This window comes from Fukomys damarensis, unplaced genomic scaffold, assembly GCF_012274545.1.
Source record: "Fukomys damarensis isolate Sample0158 unplaced genomic scaffold, DMR_v1.0_HiC HiC_scaffold_13, whole genome shotgun sequence".
NCBI lineage: Eukaryota > Metazoa > Chordata > Mammalia > Rodentia > Bathyergidae > Fukomys > Fukomys damarensis.
This window is the reverse complement of record NW_022900925.1, coordinates 23,862,427-23,882,385: the sequence shown is the minus strand read 5'-3', so window position 1 is coordinate 23,882,385 and position 19,959 is coordinate 23,862,427. Positions and strand designations below refer to the sequence as shown.

Here is a 19,959-nt window from a genome sequence, read left to right as displayed (position 1 = left end):
GGTCATTCACCTGATTTCTGTATCTCTTGTGAAGTTAGTTGGGTGGTGAACAGCTGCTCAGCTTGGTGTAACTGTGGGGAGACAATTACCGAAGAATCCTCCCAGCTGCTGTTTTGCTCCGCCTCCCTCAAAACAGGATTTCTTGACTGTTTGTCATTTTTATTATTACTGCTGTCATTAGTCCAGGTTGGGTTAGTCTCCTACCCTAAAGTTTATTTGCTCACACATATACCTCTTCTATACCTATATCTTCCTTCTCCCCCTCCAAGGAAGAATGCTGGATGCCTTATTATTTACTATTGAAATGAGGTTTTTTTTCCTCCAGTGCTCTGCTTTTATAATCAGGCATGGTGCACCTCCTCACAACCCCAGCACTGAGGAGGCTGAGGCAGGAAGATCATCATGAGTTCGTGGCCAGCCTGCATTATATAGCAAGTTCAAAGCTGATCTGTAATACAAAGCAAAATTATCTAAAAAAAAAAAAAAAAAACCAAAAAACTCCATAGCCTTCAGCTCATAATAGAACTGAGATTTAGAGCATTTGCCTGGCATGCTCAAGGCCTAGGGTTCGATCCCCAACACCATGAAAAAAAAAAAAAAAAAACTTTAGAAATAAAAAATTAGCCTGATGAGGTTATAAATGGTCTCTCAACGGGAAAGCTGAGGATTCTGAATTGAGAGACTTGGGTTTGAATCACAGTTCTGCATGGCTGTATGATTTTGGTTGTTCTTTATTTCTGAGCTGTATTGTGTTTTCATTTACTAAGTGGAGATAATTATAGATTTGGTGTGAAAATTAAATAAAGTGTAAATGCCTGGTACACAGTAGGCATTCAGATGCTAGTTTCTTTGGTTGCTGTGTTGTTTATTGGCATTTAGCTTACAAATAAACTTTTCAAAAGAATTTAGAGGAAAAATGCCTTTTCTACATGATTGTATTATGAATTTTTAAATTATTGGGACAAATAGCTGTAGCTACCCTTGGAGGTAAAGGATTGTGCTGTCTTATCTTTTTTAAGACAATTCCAGCTTTATTATTCACTATAGTGCCTTTTAGATGTTAGTGAGAAAATGTGTTTTGATTATGATAGTAAAATTAAATTACTCATCAGGTAATAAGATATGATTATAACTATAAACTTAATAGATTAAGAAATCTGGGCTGAAAACTGTCTGTAGATTCACTAATTCTATAGATAGTACCCCATAGCTCCCCAGCTCCAGGTGATAGATAGTATGCCTCTCTGTCGAGGGCCCATACTCTAATTCTTTGAGTGTGTACTTTAAATTCTGGGGCTGGGGATTTAGCTCAGTGGTTCTGCCACCTGCCTCACAAGTGCAAGGTCCGGAGTTCAATCCCCAGAGCCAAAAAAATTTTTAAAAATAAAAGTAAATAAAAGTGTTAAAAATTCTGCCTAATGTACCTCTTTATGCTTCTTTAAAAAAAAAAAAAAAAATCAATCAGCCAGTCAGTCAGTCTGTTCCAACGGTGCTCAGTGGTGGAGCACATGTTTAGCCCTGGGTTCAACTCCCTGCACTATAAAAAAGAAGAGGGATAGGCATGAGTGTTGGGGAAGCTAGTACATCTCTGGTATGGCAGACAGAATAGGAGAACATAACTCTGTTGTTTGTAAAATCAAAATACATTAATGAAAATACTTATGTATCAAGCTGAAAAAAGCCAGGATTTTGCTTTAGAAAAAATTGCTTTATTATATTAATTTATGATTGGGTGTTTGTTTGTTTGTTTTTTTGTTTTGAGACAGGGTCTCACTATGTAGTTGAGACTGACCTGGAACTCACTATGTAGCCCAGGCTGGTCTCGAACTCATAGCGATCCTCCTGTCTCAGCTTCCTGAGTGCTGGGATTAAAGGCATGCACCACCACGCCCGGCTATTATATTAATTTATGAAATTTAACCTCACTAAACTGTTTGGTAGAGGAATGTGTCAATGAATTACGTAACTTTGTTCTTGTAACATTTTGGTAGTGGTTTAAATCCCCACATCCCCATGTATCCAGAGACGTTAAAATCTTATTCTGACACGAGTCAAGAGACAGACGTTCCACTTAAACAAGGTTAAACATTAGGGTGTAAAGAAGTGGCTTTAGTGTCAGTCATGAAATAGGAACTGAAGAGGTTTTCACCTATAAGGATACAGATGGGTGCAAGCAGTGGTGATGGTGGCAGGGGCTGCAGTGTAAATAACCTCACCCACCCGTGAAGGCACACAAACTTTTAGATCCATTATGCACAGTGAGACATCACAGACTACTACTAAAAGTCCAGCCACAGGCACAAAGAATATTTGCAAGAACATTTACAGGCTTGAGAGTGTCGGGGACCCGTCTTGGGGATACAGATCTTTCATAAATGGGAAAAAGGGGTCAAGAGATGGAGGGAGAAGAGAAGGGAGGGAAAGGGTATGAAAAAAGGAATTAAGATGTGTTATGTACATGTACCAATTGCACACAGGGAGTGTCACCATGTACTGCACCCATGTGCTGATTTTTAAGAATACTTTTTGGTAGAGACCTAAAGGATATGGGTGAGCAGCAGGTTATGAGGCTGTAGGGTCAGGTGAGTGCTAGGTCGTGGCCATGCTAAGACTTTTGGGCTTTTTTCTGTGGGTTCCAGTGAGAGAATTTTTGAGCGGAGGAATGTTACCACATTTGAGTTTTAGAAAGATAGTTCTAAAGTTTTATAAATATGGAATAGAAATTCATGAGGGCAAGAGCTGGGAGGAATAGGAGATGATGGTTTGAGAGACATTAACACAGGTTAGTAGTTTGCATTTAAGAGTACATGTGAAGAGTTAAGAGAAAGTGAGAAGGTAAGAATAATTCCTAAAATTTCAGAAGGTTCTCCATAGATTATGGTATTATTGATATGTATATGGTGTAAGGAGGAAGTCAATGTTTTGTTTTTCGAGGGAGAGAGTAGATTCAGCTTTAGAATATGTTGAATTTGATGCAATCCTGAGAAGTCCAAGTCTTGAGGTTTTTAGTTTCTTTCTATGTAGTGTTGAGGATTAAACACAGGGCCCTTCCACATGCTAGGCAACTGCTTGCACCACTGAGCTACATCCTACCTAGAGGTAAATTTTTGAGTTGAAAGGAGAATGGTGGCTGTTACAGATTAAAGCTAGAAGTCCCCCAAAAGCCTCATAGGCAGGGCTTTTGGAAGGTTACTGAATTAGGGTTGGAAGAGGTGGGGACTGATTGGAAGAAGCAGTCCCTGGGACTGTGGCCTGGAAAAGTTTTACCTCCCTCCCTGTTTCCTCTCTTCACTCTGTTTCCTGTCCATATATCCCCCTGTCCTGCCTTCCTCTTTGGAGCCAACTGACTATAGACTGAAACCCCTGCAAACTGAGCAAAAGAAGCCGTTCTTCCTTTAAGTTGTGGGTGTCGGGTATTGAATCTCAGTGACAAAATGGTATACCCCTGAAATCCAGTGCTGTGGGAGGCTGCATCCAAAGGATTACCCGTTTGAACCTGGCCTGGGCAACTTCTCAATTTAGCAAAACCCTGCGGTGTAGCTCAGCAGGAGGACCCTGGATTCAGTCTCTACTAGGGGGGAGGGAGACATGCATATTTACAGTGGGGGAGCAGTTTGCTGTTTTCTAAGGGGTGTAATATGACACAGTCTGTCATGACAGTAATAAACCCCTGAGGAATGTCAGCATACAGCGGACAGAAGAAGACAGAAAGAACCCATAAAGGATGCTGAGGCAGAGTGGTCCCTGGGGCCAGGAGAGAGTAAGAGAAAGCAGTGAAAGCAGGAGTATGTTGAATAAGGGACAGGAGTGCCTGATGCCTCACAGAAGGCAAGTAGGGTAGGGACGTTTCTTTTGTGATCATACTTCTCCTGCGGAGGTTCTCTTAGCTACCATGGAACCACAAACCTAAGGACTTTCCAAAACTGAAAAGCCTATAGAATTTTTGCATTAACATCTACTGTTTTGATGGATTTATTTTATAAAAGACTTTTGGGTACCCACCGATTGCCATCAAAAGACTATGACTAGGGCCAGGGATTTAGCTCAGCAGCATGATGCCTGCCTTGCAGGCACAAGGTCCTGAGACCAATTCCCAGTACCAAAAAAAGAAAAAAGAAAAAATAGACTCTGCCTAATACCACTTAGTACAGTGGACCCTCGAGTTAAGACTGGCCTCACATACGAACAACTTGGGTTAGAAATGGAATTTTGGTTTTAACTTAGAACCAAAGTTTTGAGTTACAGCCTGAATGCCAGCCTTACCTGTGTGGGTTAATTGAGAAATCCCAGGCCATTGTCTCTGTAGCCACTGAGATCTACCTGGAAGAAAGTGTGGCCTAAAATTATACAGGAGAGAGACTTTGCAGACTGTGTAGAGGAGCCTGAGCCATCAGTTGACCCTGCGGTTGATGACACTGTCGCTATAGCAGAGTCCACAGGCTGCAGATAGAAGGTGGTGATGCTGAGGAACTGGTGGAGGACACTTAGGAATTGTCTGCCGAGGAGCTTCAGCAGCTTCTGGATGAGCGGCAGAGAATGTCAGCTGGGGAGCTTTCTGAAGAGGAGGGGGAATATCAACAATCAGTGCCGCAAAGTTGTTCTGAAATACAGGACATCCCGAAAAAATGGAGAGAGCTACAAATGTGTAGAGAAGACCCACCCAGACAGAAAAAGCCAATCGTTGCCTTCACTTGCTTGATGGCAGTGTCACGTCATACTACAGAGCAGTGTTAAAGAAGAGACAGAAACGACAACCCGAGACCACTTTTTAATTCTGAAAAGGTTGAGACCTAGTGAGCCAGAAGCAGGTCCCAGTGGGCTACAGACTCTCCGAAGGGGAGAAGGACCAGAGAGCCAGATTCCTGATGTTCTTATGGAAGGGGACTCTCCTTCCAAACAGTAACCGCCTTCCACTTCATCCTCCCTTCCTGCAAGCCAAAGATGTCAGCTTGTATGGTGGGTACAGAATGAAATTGTTGTTTCTGGTAAACAAGGCACATTTTATAATTTTTTGGTGAACAGAGTAAGAAAATTATGGTGTTTCTGGTAAATTACAGTATACAACCCTTTTTTTTTTTTTTTTGGTACCGGGGATTGAACCTGGGTCTTTGTGCTTGCAAAGCAGGCCACCAAACCGCTGAGCTAAATCCCCAGCCCTACAACCCATTTTTATTAGAAAAGATTTGTTAAGGGGTGCTTTGAAAAGTTCAGAATGCATTATGGATATTTCCCTGATTTTTTAAGGGAAAAATAGTCTCAATTTACAACCAGCTTGAGTTACAACCAGCTCTTGCTAATGAAATGAGTTGTAAGTCAGGGGTCTACTCTAGGCAAACACTACAGTAACTGTTTTTTTTCAGGCTAGATCCACCAATAAATGGTCAAATCACTGGGCAAAAATGTGAAGAGAAATGATATATTTTGCAAAGTCTTCAAGTAGCTCTCCCAAGATGTTATCAGTTACAAAAGAATAAATAGTAACTTTTCAGTAGAAAAAAATAGCAGATATCACCTAAACCAAGTTCAAGATCAACACCACCAGTAATAGTGTCCCCCCACCCCTACCCCCCCACCTTCAGTAGAAGGTACAGCATTGCCAAAAATGCCCACTCTCAGCTTTGTTATAATAAAACATTATATAAATCCAAATTGTGAGACATTCTACAAAATAATTGAACCAGTACACTTCAAAAGTGTTAAAAGTTGAGTTTGATCCCCGGTAGAAAAAAATAAAAATGTTGGATGGGTGTGGTGGCGCACGCCTGTAATCCCAGCACTCAGGAGGCTGAGGCAGGAGGACTGCTATGAGTTTGAGACCAGCCTGGGCTACATAGTGAGTTCCAGGTCCGTCTCAACTACATAGTGAGACCCTGTCTCAAAATAAATAAATAAATGTATGTATGTATGTATGTTAAAAGTAATAAAAAGAAGAATTGTCACAGATTGGCAATGACTAAGCAGACATGTGGAATCTTGGAAAAGGATACTACTGTTAAAATTGGTAAAATTTAAATAATGTAGTGTAGTTATTAATACTATTCTAATGTTAATTTCCTGATTTTGATAATCATGCTATATGTATGTAAGTTGTTACCCTTAATTATGGGGAGCTGGGTGGGGGTATATATGAGCTCATACTGTTTTTACAACTTTTCTACGAGTGAAATTATTACAAAGCAAAAGGAAGAGTAATAATGTCGTGTATATTGGATTTTTTTTTTTTTTTTTTTTTTTTTTTTTTTTTTATTTTTTTTTTTTTTTTTTTGTCACCAGTGCTCACTTCCTTTTGACTGTAAAGGTGAAGGCTATATGGTCAGAATCAGAGAGGAAGCTTCACTAATAGCATCTAGCTAACATGTTTGGAACTCTCAACAGTCTGGTGCTGGTGAGCAAAAGAGCACAGACTCAAGAGCTAGGCTGTCTAGATTTGAAATCTGACTCTTCCATTCCATTTTTTTGGCCTTGAGACCTTGAGAAAGTTACTTTTCATCTCTGTGCTTCAATTTCCTCGTCTATGAAGTGAATATAATAATTGAAGTCACATCTCATCGGGTTGTTATGCAGATTAAATGAGCTAATTCATGTAAAGTGCTTAGAGAAGATAAGTAACTTACCCGGCGTTACAGAGCTCGTAAGTAGCAAACTGGGATTTGAACTAATTGGTCTGATCCCAGAGCCTATGCTTCTAACCTCTGGTTATTGAGTTGTTCCACAGGCAGGAGGACCAACTGGCCTGTGTAGGCACCAGAATAACATCTTGGCTACATGGGCACCCTGTCCTAAAGGATTAGATTAAGTGGGCCAGGCTAGAGAATGCGGTCATACCAGGTGCTTGACTCTTTGAAACTCATCTGATTATTTCTTGAAACATTTTGTTGAGAAAATTTTGTCCTAGTGTTTGTTTGTTTGTTTGTTCAGCACTGGATATTTAAGCAAAACTTATAAATGTTGATTGCCTTGTGACTCACACAACCCTTTCCAGCAAAAACAATTTATTAGGTTCTTACCATCTTTAGTACTCATCACATCTCCCAGAACCAATTACCAACCAGTACCAAGGTACTACTGTGTTATAAATAATTTTCTTTAGATTTCAAGAATGGTAGGGTGTGCCAGCTGTTCTCACTGACAGCAGGTCCCACCATTAAACAGCTTTTGCTCTTTGTGATGAGGTTGGAAAGATGTAAAATTTCCAGATTACTGTTATCTAGTGGAAACACTTTAAACAGCAGAAGGGTATTATAAATGATAGCCTAGGCACACTGGGCATGGTACTTGCTAGCTGGGTTCTAGAAAACAATTTATTTAAAAAGTGAAACTGGGTCTGGCACACTAGCACTCAAGAGGCTGAGGCAGGAGGATTGCCATGAGTTCAAGGCCAACCTAAATTACTTAGTGAGATTTTGTCTGGAAAAACAAGTGAAGGGCCAGGGATTTAGCTCAGTGGTGCCACATCCTGCCTCACAAGCTCAAGGTCCTGAGTTCCCCAGAACCAAAAAAAAAAAAAAAAGTGAAATATTTGGGGTTTGGAAATAATAGTTATTGATTGTTAGTATTTTTGCTGAACATTGATTATACACAGGTGGAATTAACTATAAGTAGTAATGCAAGTGAATTAAACTTTGAGGCTTTGATAATGATATGTCAAGGCATGGAGTGCAGCTCAAAAGTAGAGCAGTCCATGGGTTCCATCCCCAACACCACACCCAAGAAAAGGGAAGAAAGAAGTTTTACTGTGTTGGTTTCTTCTTCCACAATAAAGTTGCACTTATCTTTTCTTAGTATGGTTGGTGAAAGGTCTTCCAATATTAAAATGTACACACATCCTTCGGCCCAAGGATGTGGCTCAGTAGTTCTGCCACCTGCCTTGCAAGTACAAGGTCCTGAGTTCAATCCCTGGTACCAAAAACAAACAAACAAACAAAAAAAAAATGTACACACATCCTTTGCAACACGAGGAGCATATGAAATACACTGCATTAAGTACACATTACTCAGTCTTTAATCTGATTACCTCTTAACATCATCTGTCATCAGAGTTAAAGTTCTGGTATATGTTGTATTAAGTGTAAAAGTAGTCTATGGAGTAGTGCCACCCAATGAAAATATGTATTACTCTCTAATCTCAAATGTTTTAGTATCCACATTTAAAAAGGAAAAAGATGAACTGAATCTTAAAACTATATTCCATTTAAATATCAAAAATATGACTTCATTTTATGATTTTAAACATTACACTTATTACATTTATTTTCTGAAGTCTTTAAAATCTGGCATTTGTCTTATAATTACAGTATATCTTGGTTCAGATTTGCTGCAGTTCAGTTGCTAAATACAGTATTAGATAATACAACCATAGGATATAAGTTCACGATCTTTGTCCAGAAAATGAATTTAACCTGTCTTTGGACAGAGGCAAGAACAGTATTCATTTTTTGACATGGGCACCAAAGTGTGGTCAATTCTAAAGACAGTTCAATTTTTTAAAATATTTTTTTGCAGTGCTGGGGATATGGTACCTAGTGCCTTGTGCATGCTAGGCAGGTGTTCTACCACTGAACTCTACCCTAGTCCTTTTATATGAGTATTTTTAGGGATGGTGTTTCGTTTTGTCTTGAACATATTTTCTTGACAGTCTCTCTGTGGTGCCCAGGCTGGGCTTGAGCCCCTGACCTCCACTGATCTCACTTCAGCCTCCTAATAGCTGAGGCCACAGGCGCAGGCCACTGCACCCAGCTGATTTTACATTTTATTTGATTACAGTGCTTGTCTTTTATATTTAAATAAAAAGATATCAATCGCTTCTTGGCCTTTTGGCTAAGATCAAGTGTAAAAAGATACCAATATCTGTGGTCTTTACCTTGACAGCCTTTGGGAGGAGGGCATTTTGCTTCAGTCTTTCAATTTCATCTATGTATCTGTTTTAATTCAGCAGTTTCACATCTCAAAATTGATCCCATAGAAAAATGTGAAGAAACACTCATTTATGTATGAGCATCTTCATTTTGGCATTGTTTAATACATTTTTAAAAGAGGACACTACCAATAAGAGGTTAAATAAATTATATTAACACAGTGAAATAATCTGAACTGTGAAAAACACATAGCACATGGGGTTCATTTGTGGGGGGCATAAGGCCAAAAGTAGAGTGTAGCCATTCATAGCTGAGCGGGCAGGATACGTATTGAGAAAGGTGTTTGTTAGGGGACCTCGCCATTGTGTGAACATCACAGCACCGAGGGCAAACCTTGTAGAGCTTTCAGTTATAATGGCAACAAGTGTGCCAGAAGTTTGCCACCAGTACAGCAGTGGTGTACTCTCACAAACCTAGGTACTGTGCTATACTGCACACCCAGGCTCGTGGTATGCTGTTGTACGTGTGACCATCACTGATGAGATTGTTTTTATGCAGTGCGTGACTGTGTGTAGTCATCCTGTTTTTATATTAAAATATATTGTGTGTACATGGAAAATGCTACAACCAAATGAACACTTTTAATTAACTGTGATTGTTTCTGGAGAATAGGAATACAGGGAACTTTTCAGTTCTCTGTACATTACTTTACTTGGATTCTTTGTATAACAATTATTAACTATAACTAGTGGGTGGCAAACAGATATTTTAGATATGATAAGTTTTTTATTTTAGCCCTGTCTTAGAGTAAAAATTGGAAGCAATGTATATGATTAAAAATATGAAAATAAGGGCTGGGGATGTAGCTCAGAGGTTCCACTGCCTGCCTTGTAAGCGCAAGGTCCTGAGTTCAATCCCTGGTGCCCCCAAAAAAATCTTCAAAGAAAATATATTATAGTATTTCAACTCTTGGAATTATATGTACCCAATAAGATAATTGTTTAGGGAACAATACTAAGTGAAAAAAAGATATAGAGGTATGCATGTGTGTATATAAACATCACTATGTAGAACAAATTATAGGTAGAAAAATTGCATTTTTGTGTAGGCTTTCTTTTCCAAATTCTCTCCTATGAATTTATAGTTTTTCTATTGAATAAAATGTAATAGCTGTTATTCTTGTAAAATTAATCTGTTGAGAACAGAATGAAATTTAGGAGGCTTAATTGTTTGATACATGTAAAAATGTTTCTAAAACTAAAATATTGTACACATGAAAAATAAATTTTTCATAGTGTTTTGCTCTTCCATATACCCCATTGAGTTCGTTCTGGTATAATTTGGTCTAAATAAGGTTATATATTTGTTGAGCCCTGTTACCAGAGAATCTCAATGCACTTTTTACAAAGTACCCTTTTTCTATTGGTTGGAAATGTAGGTACTCTTAACTTATATTTCTATTGACAGCCCTGTAACACCTCAGCTAAAGATCTTGGACTCAGGGCTGGGGATTTAGTTCAGCGGTTCAGTGGCCTGCCTTGCAAGCGCAAGGACCCGAGTTCAATCCCCGGTACTGGGAAGAAATACAAAGCTGCCTCACAAGCACAAGGAACTGAGTTCGATCCCTGGTACACCCCCCCAAAAAAAAAGACTGGGAAAGGGGAGCCCCACTGGGACTGCTGCACAGATGTGATGTGGCATCGTGGGAGCCCTTTCTCACCTGGTGCCACTGCCCGTGAGTGGTAGTGCTGGTGAGGCATTGCATGCAAGTGTTACACTGCTGTGTGTGCTCTTGCCAGTAGGTAGCGTTAGTGACACTGAAAAATGGTTAAGATGTCTGCAGTGGATCAGATGAGGTAGTCGGGTCGTCATTGAGTTTTTGTCTGGAATAATGTTCAAGGGTTTGTATATTGCTCAAAGGCACAAGTGTATCTACTCATTTTTTGAGCAGTGATACAAATGGATCTGTGTTGAACTATTGTCATTTACAATGTACTGTTATCAGATTTTTTTCCCTATAGCATTAAGGGAAAAAAGGGAAGGTGCATGTGTGTGGTAAGCATCTATGAATTTTTCTCTGTTCTACTCTGGAGCCAGACATCCTTGTGATCAGCTCTGGAGTGTGTTAACTCACAGAATACATTTCCTTTGCTAGGTTAATAGTTACTAATGTCAGTGTCTGATTGTTTCCTGCTTTGTTTAGGTTTCATGTCCTTAGCAAGCTCCTGAGCTTCATGGCACCTATTGACCATACTACAATGAATGATGATGCCAGGTGAGTAATAGATTAATTATATGTCTCAAATGGCTTCATGACAGCCTGATATTGACCTGTTCTACAGCCTGTCGCCCCCTTGTTTCTTCTTATCAGTTAACCATTTGTCATCAGCATCATAGCAAGGTCTTTGTCACATCTTTTTACTCCCATAATTACTGCAAAGCCAAATCAAAAATTTCCATGAATCTCAATGCTGCCTCTGGTGGTTGGTTTGTTTTTGCTATTTTGTTTTCAGCTGTAGTGTAGGACTCTGGGACATCTGAGCTCCTCTCTAGGACAGTGGGTCAGGATGGCACATGTGCATGCCGTTTGCATTGGGCCTTATGCATATACTTCCTTAGGGTGGCTGTAGAGGTTGAGGCAGAGCTACACATACGTTGTATTTGTTGGGGCTGCCATGGAGGATTTTGAGCATTTTTACAAAAGAAGTACAGAATGTGCTCATTTTATAAAGCTGAAATGGTAGAAATATACACACACAAAAAAATGGATACTCCTATTATAATGAGTAACCTATTTTTAAAGATACTATAACTAGAAGCTGGGCGTGGTGGTGCATGCCTGTAATCCCAGCACTCGTGAGGCTGAGGAAGGAGCATCGCTGTGAGTTCGAGACCCGCCTCGCTACATAGTGAGTTCCAGGTTAGTCTCAACTACATAGTGAGAGCCTGTCTCAAAAAACAAAAAAAAAGATATTATAACTAGGACTGGGAATGTAGCTCAGTGGTGGAACACTTTCGTAGCATGTGTGAGGTCCTTGCTTTAACCTCCAGGACGGGGGTGGGTTCTTCTGTGTTTAGTAATTGGCATCCTGCTATTGGTTTCCTCTTTCTGCATTTATTTACTACTCACTGATTTATATTTAGTGATATGGACTCATGTGTTCGTATTTTATTCAGTGGGTTGTTTTTGTTTTGATGTTTGTTGTCCCAAATTAATGGAAGCCTCTTCAAACTGGCTTGTATCTTTTGAAGTGTCCCCAGTCGATCTTTGAGTATTTCTTTACTCTCTGGTACAACAGGATATTCCAAGCTTATCTTATACCTTCCCAGTGCAAGCTCCAAAGTCAGTCTCTCTTGAAGGAGTCCTTGTTCTTTGAGGTGGGTGATCTTTAGAAGCCAAGATCTGGGCTCTGTGGTACTCTCATGATTTTCAGGCTCTCTCAGCATGTGAACATGGCAAGGTGTGACTATACATGGGCTTAGAGGGTGGCCACGGTTAGCATCTCATAGTGCTTCCTCCCGGGCCTGGGGATTCTCTTTCAGTATGTGCTTGTTTTCCTTTTTCTAAGTAACTGAAATTATAGCCTACTGTATTTTATTTAATATAAGCATTTTCATGCCATTAAAAATATGCAAACATTTGTTGGTTGGAGGGATGTGGTTCAGTGGTAGAGCACTTGCCTAGCATGCCCAAGGTCCTGGGTTTCAGCCCCAGCACCACACACAAAAAAAAAAGATTAAAAAAATCAAAAAATTTAAATGTCTATACAGTATTTTTATAATACTTATTTAAATACTGACTATGAGATATTTATTATAAATTGTTACTGTAAAAATGCCATGATAGACATTTTTAAACTTTTGCAGGGGGATACCGGGGATCGAACTCGGGTCTTTGAGCTTGCAAGGCAGATGGTAGAACCACTGAGCTAAGTCCCCGGCCCTTAACCATAAATATTTACAAAGCGAAATTACTGGTTATAATATAGACACATGGGGGTTTTGCCAGCTTATCCTTCACTTTTTTACTTGAAAATAGTTTGCTGTGGTGCCTTATCATATTTTTATTCTACTTGCCTGAAAAGTGGTAGGTCTTCGGGTTTAGGGAAACACAGCTGTTCTTTTTTCATTTGAGGCATTCAGTGCTTTGAGTACGAAACATGCGTGGACTTGAATACATTTACATTGGCTTTGATGATCCCATATATTCTGTGCTTCGAAAGTGAATGCCTTTTTTTTTTTTATCTCCATCCCTTTTTATTTTTCATTCTGAGACACAGTCCTGCTGGATTGCCCAAGCTGGCCTCAAACTTGTGATTCTCCTGCCTCACACCCAAATAGCTGGGATTAAGGAATGTGCCACCATGCTGGGTGGGTCTGTCTGGTCTTGTAGGAGTCAGGGTACAATAAGCGCATACTAGATTCCCTGTCGGAATGGCATGAAAATTTTACATCAATAAGAGAAGAAACTAGATGTTTAAAACAACACCAAAACCTTTCTGGTTAAAGTGAACCCTGGCTTAAATATTAGTGACATCTGGGTTGGGAATGCAACTCAGTGGTGCTTTGCCTATCTGGCAAGCACAAGGTCCTGAGTTTGATCCCTAGTATCAGGAGGAAAAAGAAAGAAAAGAAAATAAATAAAGGCAGCCTTTCATGTAAGCTATTTTAAAAAATATTAGTGGCATCTTTTTTTTTTTTTTGGTACCGGGGATTGAACTCGGGTCCTTGCGCTTGCAAGGCAGGCCACCGAACCGCTGAGCTAAATCCCCAGCTAGTGGCATCTTTTTAATATAGTACCTCTAAATCATTTAGATCAAGATTCTGTCATTCTTAGTTGAGCTTTTTCTTACATTACCTGATACCCTAGAGATATTCAGAATTTTATATTTACTCATCATTTTGAAGGTTCATTTAGACATAAAAATTATTTGAGCCAAGTATAGTGGCACATGTCTATAATCCTAGCATTCAGAGGTTGGGGCAGGAGGAGCACCGTGAGTTCAAGGCCAGCCTGAACTACTTAGACCCTGTCTCAAAATAAAAAATTTATTTGAAAATGACTGTACCGTATCATTATTTTGAGATTGATCTATAAGAAACAGTCTGATTATATAGTGGCATACATAAATGCAAGTTTATTTTTCTGATACACTCATTCTAGCAGAGTTAGACACTTGTTGACAAGGACTTACCCTTCTTGTTGATATTAGGATCAGCATCTCTTGATCTTGCCCTATAGTCCCAAGATGGCTGCTGCAGCTTCAGCCACCAAACATATGTAGTAGTGTGAAGTATCTTTCTTCTAAGGTGGGAAGAAGAAAAAAGCACGGTGCCAGCCATATGTATGGTTTCTTTGTTCATCTTTTTTTTTTTTTTCTTTTCTTTTTTTGCAATGCTAGGTGTGGAATCCAGGGCCTTGTGTACATGAGATAAATGATGTACCACTGACCAGTACTCCCCGTGCCAACCACCTTTTCCTTGTACTTCATATGCCACATCTGTGTTACATTGGCACCTCAAGTAAAGCAAGCGAGGGAGGGGGTTTGTGGGAGTGTGTGTGTTGGGTACGGTCTGTGACATTCTGTATAATGGGGTGAAAGGGCTGCTCTTTTTGGAATGATTGTTAAATTGTTATTGTTCTCCAGCTGGTTTAACCACCTAACAAGGGATTCATAAGTGCATTTCCATTCTGAGTGTTTCCTGAGGACAGCAAGTGTGTGTCCATATCAGTGCTCCTGCTTCATAGTTCAAATAGGCCAGGTTAGCTGAGTATGGTAACTGCGTGTTATCTCTCTCTCTGCTTCTAGCAGGAGACTTCCAGGGTCAGTTGTATCTCGACAGTAGAAACTTGCCCTGCTTTGTTTTATTTTAGTAGAAAAACTAAAGTGGAAATAATCTACTATAGGCAGCCCTCTCTGTCCATGGGTTCTACATTCATGGATTTAGCCAGCAGCAAATTGAAAATACTCAAGGGAAAAAGTGTGTGTGTGATGAACGTTTACAGACTTTTCCCCTCATCATTCCCTAAACAGTACAGCAGACAGCTGTTTATGTAGCACTACATTGTAGAGGCATTAGGAGTAATCCAGACATGACTTAACATAGGCTTTGGTGGCGAACCTATGGCCCGCATGCCCCATCCGGCTGTTTGTTATCATTGAAAGGTCTAAAAGGTTCACCATGACTGACCTAGAGAATGTGCATAGGTTACATACAAAGCACTTAGTACCGTGTAAAGGCCCTAGGTTTTATCCCAGTACTGCAAAATTGGGGGTGGGGGGAGTTAGCTCAGTGGTGCCACCACCTGCTTCACAAGCACAAGATCCTGAGTTCGATCCCTTGTACCAAAAAAAATTTTTTTTGTTTACCTGTAAGATGGGATGAAGGGGATGAAGACAGACTTGGAATATTTTTATTTTTATATTTCTGTTTCTCTAATCTTTGCCATGGGCATGTATTCATTTTAGTTCCTGTGAAAAAATAAACTGAAGCATTAACACCAAACTACTGTTGGGTGGAATGAAGTGAAAGACATGTTTTAACTTCCTGTTGTACATGTTTCAGTAATGTTTGAATCTTTAACAGTAAACTGATATTTGTACAAACAAAAAAGATATTTTCATTTTGAAAATTACATGTGCAAAATAGGCAGCTGGAAAGTTCTGATTATTTCTCTATTGAAGTATAGAAATAAAAGATCTCTCACCCCGTGTTTCTGCACAAACTTTTAATGCTCCTTTTTAAGCATCATCCCCCATGGCAAAACACAGGTACCCTGAAATGCCCCATCCATCTGACCCTTTGTTGCCAGGGCAGCTCCCCTGTGGTTCCTGGCTTACCCGTTCTGTGGAGGGAGCCCTCTCTAGTCCTCATTTGTTCCTGAGACCACAGATACAGCTAAATTGGATTAATTCTCAGTGGTGAGGTCTGAGTTCTTGTCCTTGAGTCTCCCATATTCTGCCCATGTTGAGCTCAGTAAAAGCACAGTTGGTTGGACTTAATTGAAACTGAATCACAGGCTGTCATTAAGGGCAAGAAGAAGAGAAAAAAGTGTTTTCTCTAAAAGGTAGTAGTATCTATATTTTTCCTCCTATGATATGACATGTAGTGTTATTTAGTTTTTTCTGGCACAGATTGTTTTCTGCCAGGCTACTGGTAGTGCACACCTGAAATCCTACCACTCAGGAGGCCTCTGAGGCAGGAGGATCACCAGGACTTTGAAGCCAATCTGGGCTACTTAGTGAATGCAAGGCCAGCCTGCACTATTATACAGCGAGACCCTGTCTCAAAGAAAAAAAAAATTTTTTTTTTTTCTCATGCTTGGAATTTTTCTCTTCAAGTGATTTTTTTTAAACCTTTTTAAATGCAAAGTAGCTCAGCTGAGTCCTTGTGTTACCAAATTTCCCCTTGGGAACATATCTTTCTAGGTATACTTGGGATAGTGGCTCCACTGCCTTCAGGCCTCTCTTGTTAGTGAAGTCTAATGTAACCCCTGATTCTCTGTGAGCACTGGCCCAGTAGAGCTGTACTCCTCTGCATCGTGAAGCATGGATTCTCTTGTGTGCCTGGTGAACATTCTCAGCACTGAAATTCCTCTTCTGTCTTCTATTATGCATTTGCATGGAAGGGAGGAGGTTACTGTGAGCCTAAATGTGACACTGGCTGTGACACTGGCTTTGCTGAACCCTCGATTCTCTTCATGGGCAGCTCCCAGGGAACCACTGTCTGCCCTTCAGTCATCTTGGCTGCTGGCTGCCAGGCAGGGAATCCTGCGATTGTGTTAGTGAGCAGAGAGGAGGGTTGACATCTCACTGGTAGGTCTTCCTGCTGAGCACCTTGTTGCACTGAAGAGCAGCAGGTCACTAGGTACTTGTGTGATTTACAGGGTTGCTACTGGCTCCTATGTTGAAGTTACCTAAGCTCCTGGAGGACATCTTAGAAACAGAGCTTACTTTACATGGTATAAAACCCCAGGGTTCTGGTAGACCAGCGGGAGTTTGCTGTGAAAAAGTGAAGGATCTTGTACTGTGATTCAGACAGAGTAGAGTTCCGGCCTCACTGAAATACTTAACTGCTTTGTGTGTGTTTTAGGCAGACTTTTCTGAGTCTTCATCATTTGTTGTGTGGATGGAAGTCAGGGGCAAATGCCCATGTGACTTGGGAAAAGCAGGGCTGAGAGAGGTAGGTAGATGGTGTTGCTGTGCCAGCCACTGAGGCAGGCTGGGGAAAGGGGTCCTGGCAGCTGCCCGCTTGGGTGGTGTGGTTTGGGCTGTCAGCAAGGAAAGGTCCAAGTGACAGCTGGATGTGAGCCAGAGCAGATCGGGTTTGCCTTGCACGGCTGCTGCTTTAAAGAGGGATTATCAGATAAATTTCATTCTAGTACTATTCGTTCAATGTGTAGGTTATTGTATTTTTCTGCGTAGCTTTTTTTTCTTACTCCAAAAATGGCAGCAGCATTGACATTCTAGAGATACTCCATTTCTTTGCAAAGTACTTAAATTCTCAGTAGGAAAGGAAGGGTTTCAGTTTCAGCACCCATTCTCCCCCAAAATTAAAAACCACCCTTCCCACTCCTTTATAAAGCTTCTGGCTTTAAAAAAGGACAAGGAGAGTATCCTCTGCTGAGAAGTACTAAGCACCAAATGCATTGTTTTATACCTGAGGTTTTGGAAAAGAAATGCACAAATGTAATTTCATCTTATAAGTGCTTTGTCAACATCCTCACCACGTTGTCCGGGAGGTGCCATAGTGTAATAGAATTCACACAGGCAATTTATCTTCAGCTTGCCTTTTCTGTGTATGGGTCTGCACCCTAAAAATGGGCATATCCCGCCTCCCTACTGATGGTATCCCTTTCCCCACTGTAACTCAGAGGTTACCCTAACCATCTTGTACTCCTTGCCTGCTTTACCTCTGTCTTTGATAGAAATATACACTGATCATGGTGAAATATTCTGGTGTGGCTTGCTCAGCGTTTGAGAACACATCTTCTAATAACCCCAGAAATACCCTCCATAGATCATTTTCTCTTGGTTAAAAACTCACAGGCAAGAATCTTTAAAATACAGTTGTTTTCTCTGAGGCTTCTTATCTCCTAAAAGGACACAGGTTATTCTGACAGGTGAAACAAGTCCAAGCAAATATGCAACATTGATCTAATCAGCAGGAACAAGAGCAATGTTTTAACGGTGCTACCTTTTCCCAGCATCATTAAAGGCTCCCATTACTCTTTTATTAGTGGCTCCCTCTCTTCCTTATCAGATTACAGAATGAACATAACTCATAGCGGTGATTTGATCTCTTGTTAAAGAGGATTACAGCTTTGCATTAACTCGGATTGACACAGTTTATAATTCGCTTGTTGCTACTCAGGCGGGTGGTGTCACGTTTAACCCCTCCAGCAGTGCCAAGGGGAAAGGACCCCCATGCATCATCATTAAAGATGGTGTGCAGTCCATCCAGAGCCAGAAGCCTGGGGCTTCCCTCTGGGAAAGTCAGAGAGGACAAAGGAAACACTCTCAAGTTCAAGCCTGAGAGGCCAGAGTCTTAAAAAACTAGATTGAAAAGAAAACACCTACTTTGTTTCTTCTCTTTTTCTTGATTTGCTACTGTTCAGGCATATCGCACATGCATACAACTGGGGATTAAACCCAGGGCCTCTCCACGAATTGCTGCCCCAGCTCTTTTATTTTTTATTTTGAGATATGTTGGCCAGGCTGGACTCAAACTTAGAATCCTCCACCTCCCAAACTGCAGGGATTACAAGCATGTGCCACCATACCCAACTTGTCCAGCCTTTTATTCTAGAGAATTTGCATTGTCAAATTGAAGCCTTGGTTCCAAGCAGGAGGTAGAGTGATAAAAGCACATCTTGAAAGATTGCAGAAGCTGAACAGATAAATCCTTCTTCAAAATGGGGCTTCTTGACCCCATTTCTCAGCATTTCATCAAAGAATTGTAAATTCTCTTTTCATTTCCAAAGGAATATTTCACATTCTTTAAAGTGAGTAGAAATGTTTCTCTTAAGGATTTGTTTTAAAGTTCTTATATTATTATTGGCTTTCTAAAAATACTATATCTTACAAATTTTATATTAATCACAAATAACTTGCAAATGGATAAGCAGTAGCTAAGTTTTTGTCTTACTCTACGTTAGTTATTCATGTGTATTATTATTTCGCACGTGATCACAGAGCCAACATTCGGTTGCCGAGATTTATCCATCCTAAGTCTGTCACCTACTTCTGATTGACAGTGAAATAACATAAATGGCATAGGCGAACATTACTTCCACTTACTGAGCATTTGCTGTGTCTTAGACCTTGCACTAAGCCTCTTGCGTACATTTTCAGTTTGCATAAAAAACTAGTACAGTGGTTGACATCTGCATGTTATGATACCGCTAAGGTACAGAGCTGGGGAGTAACTCACCCAATTTGGACAGCAAGTAGCAGAACCAGTATATGCATGTAGGAGTACAGCTCCTTCCCCCTATTGCTGTTTCTGGGAAATAACCAGATTTTAGAAATAGGAATAATATGCCAAAGGCAAATGCCCTCCCACCAGCCTTTTTTTTTCCCTTTGGTGAAACTGGGAAATGAGCCCAGGGCCTTCACACTGAGCTACAGCACTGAGCTGCACCCCCCAGCCCTTGTTTTGATTTTTTATTTTGAAACAAGGTCTTGCCAAGTTGCCCATGCTAGGCTTGAATTATCCTCATGTCTCAGCTGAGATTATAGGCATACACCACTATGACAAGCTATGTCAATTAATTTCGAAAATGTAAAGCATTGACATGCTTTTGGCCTGGTGGCACCCACATGCCTGTAATCCCAGCACTCTGGTTGGCTGAGGCAGGAGGATCCCAAGTTGAAGCACAGCCAGGGCAACTTAGTGACTTAGTGAGACTGTCTCAATATAAAAAATTACAAAAGGCTGAATATGTAGCTCAGTGGGAAGGCACCTGTCACTTCTTCCTTAGACACAACAATCTTTTCCTTTGTAATAAAAACAGTACATGCTTGTAGAAGAAAATTTGGAAACTATAGAAAGGACAAACAAAACGTCATCTATCGCCCTGCTTTTTTTTTTTTTTTTTTTC

The 19,959-nt window shown here is 40.4% G+C and overlaps 1 protein-coding gene across 1 annotated transcript in view; it reads left to right on the top strand.

The window, feature by feature from the left end:
• Positions 1-19,959, top strand: part of Aatf (apoptosis antagonizing transcription factor) — a 97,436-nt gene that overhangs the window by 63,202 nt on the left and 14,275 nt on the right. Inside the window, exon 11 of the mRNA XM_010626797.2 lies at positions 11,059-11,130. Coding sequence (XP_010625099.1) covers positions 11,059-11,130 — 72 coding nt within the window. The remainder of the gene's footprint in view (positions 1-11,058; positions 11,131-19,959) is intronic.